Here is a 1,781-nt window from a genome sequence, read left to right on the forward strand (position 1 = left end):
CCGCCTTCTTTGGGAGTAAGTCACGAGGTCACGATGAGTGGTCCAGTGGAGAATTTTGTCGCAGACAAAAACAAACGTCTCCAACTTATCGGGACAGAATAGCACACGAGGAACCCACCACCACGAGCAACAGGTAAACTCGGCCTTTTATATTCGAAAGGTCCGTTCTTGTCATTTCTACCAACCTGCCTTTTAACTTTAAACCGCCATGTTGCTAAACTCGCTAAATTGACGTCACGTGCCCTTATAAACTCTATCCGCGAACTCAATACAGTGTCTCAATTGTGTTAATTTTTTCGAGTCTGTGAGAAGTTGTGAATAATTGTTTTTTTTTCTTTTGTTAAACCATCCGAAATCACATGTCTGACAAACGTACTGACTCATAGTGAATTCGTCATCTGGGGTAAAGTTCGTCATTCAGAAAGTGCAAGAGAAGTGAGCTACCGAGTCACTACTGTGGTGACACTGCGCCCTGTTTCGGGGACTATTTGACGTCCGCAATCTCTACGTTAAAGGAAGGACGAAGAATATTAGTTCATTCAAACTGAGTTATCGAGCACTTAAAAAAAACAGGGCTAAAATGGTTCCCATGGCTCACTATAGGTTGGGAAACACTATTTTAGATAAGGGATGGCTGTTATAAAAATGCTGCTTTTCGTTGTGACACGACTTTACTACTGTAGGTAACTCATCAGTTTGTTGCTGATATGCCAGTTGGTCCATAGAAATCAAAGGTCGTTTGCACAGATCATAATCTTCTTCGCAGTTCATTTCAAAACAAGACTACAGAAAAACCTCTAAAAGGTCAAATGAGGCTCATTTTGTGTTGTTTGGTGGAGTATTCTTGTTTCTGTCAGTGATAACAGCCTTCCCGTCGAACATGTGCAGAGTTTCTTGAGAACTCCTCTCAAGTGAGTTTATCAGGGAGTCACATTTGTAATAAAACTTGTAATCACACAGTGCCTGTTGCAACATGTTGCCCAACCAAGATGGTGCAACAACATGACATTTTGCAGTCAGAGTGCACTGGGTGATGTCAGCAACGGCGGAGAACATCACCCTTGACCACATCAATGACAGAGCGCGATTGCAATTATGGTGTGATAAGGCAAATGCACTTTTGACAATTGCCCTGATCGCAAACAAACTCGCTCTTACCAAAATACTGCTTTTGAATCGGCAGTGCTGGCCGACTTAACTTCACTGTTTTACATAATAGTCATTGATCCTGAACTGTTCCAGATGATGTATTTCATTCATACTTCTTTTCAGATTGAATTCAGGAGTCACAGCAATGGCAGACAGCGAGAAGACAAATCAGGCTGCAGATGCAGCTAACGGGGAGCAGCAGGTGAGGTGCACCGTGACCTAAAACCAAATTTTAAAAAGCTATGTATTAGTGTTTTTGTGACATTTTTTTTTTTTTGAATCAGGCTGCAGATGCAGCTAACGGGGAGCAACAGGTGAGGTGCACCGTGACCTAAAACCAAATTTACAAAAGCTGTGCATTAGTGTTTTTGTGACTTTTTTTTTTTTTTTTTTTACATATACCCTAGAATGTTGTTTCTCGAGTCGGCAATTTGCCACTGGTGAGTTCGGCTTGCGGAGCGGTCTGCAACGCTTACACGAGCACCAAAGACAGCGTGCCCATGCTGAAGGGAGTGATGGATGCGGCCGAAAGTGGCGTGCGAACCCTCGGAGCGGCTGCCGCCACCGGATCCAAGCCTCTTTTGCACATCATTGAACCACAACGTAGGTGTGGGGTTAAATAAGGGGGGGGG

At 43.6% G+C, this 1,781-nt stretch overlaps 1 protein-coding gene across 1 annotated transcript in view; it reads left to right on the forward strand.

Moving 5' to 3' along the window:
* plin3 (perilipin 3) overlaps positions 1–1,781 on the forward strand; it is a 4,762-nt gene continuing 2,981 nt past the window's right edge. Inside the window, exons 1-3 of the mRNA XM_019896953.1 lie at positions 1–133; positions 1,273–1,351; positions 1,557–1,758. Coding sequence (XP_019752512.1) covers positions 1,295–1,351; positions 1,557–1,758 — 259 coding nt within the window. The 5' untranslated portion in view covers positions 1–133; positions 1,273–1,294. The remainder of the gene's footprint in view (positions 134–1,272; positions 1,352–1,556; positions 1,759–1,781) is intronic.

The sequence above is a fragment of the Hippocampus comes genome, unplaced genomic scaffold, assembly GCF_001891065.2.
Source record: "Hippocampus comes isolate QL1 unplaced genomic scaffold, H_comes_QL1_v1.1 scaffold22, whole genome shotgun sequence".
NCBI classification, from domain to species: Eukaryota; Metazoa; Chordata; class Actinopteri; order Syngnathiformes; family Syngnathidae; genus Hippocampus; species Hippocampus comes.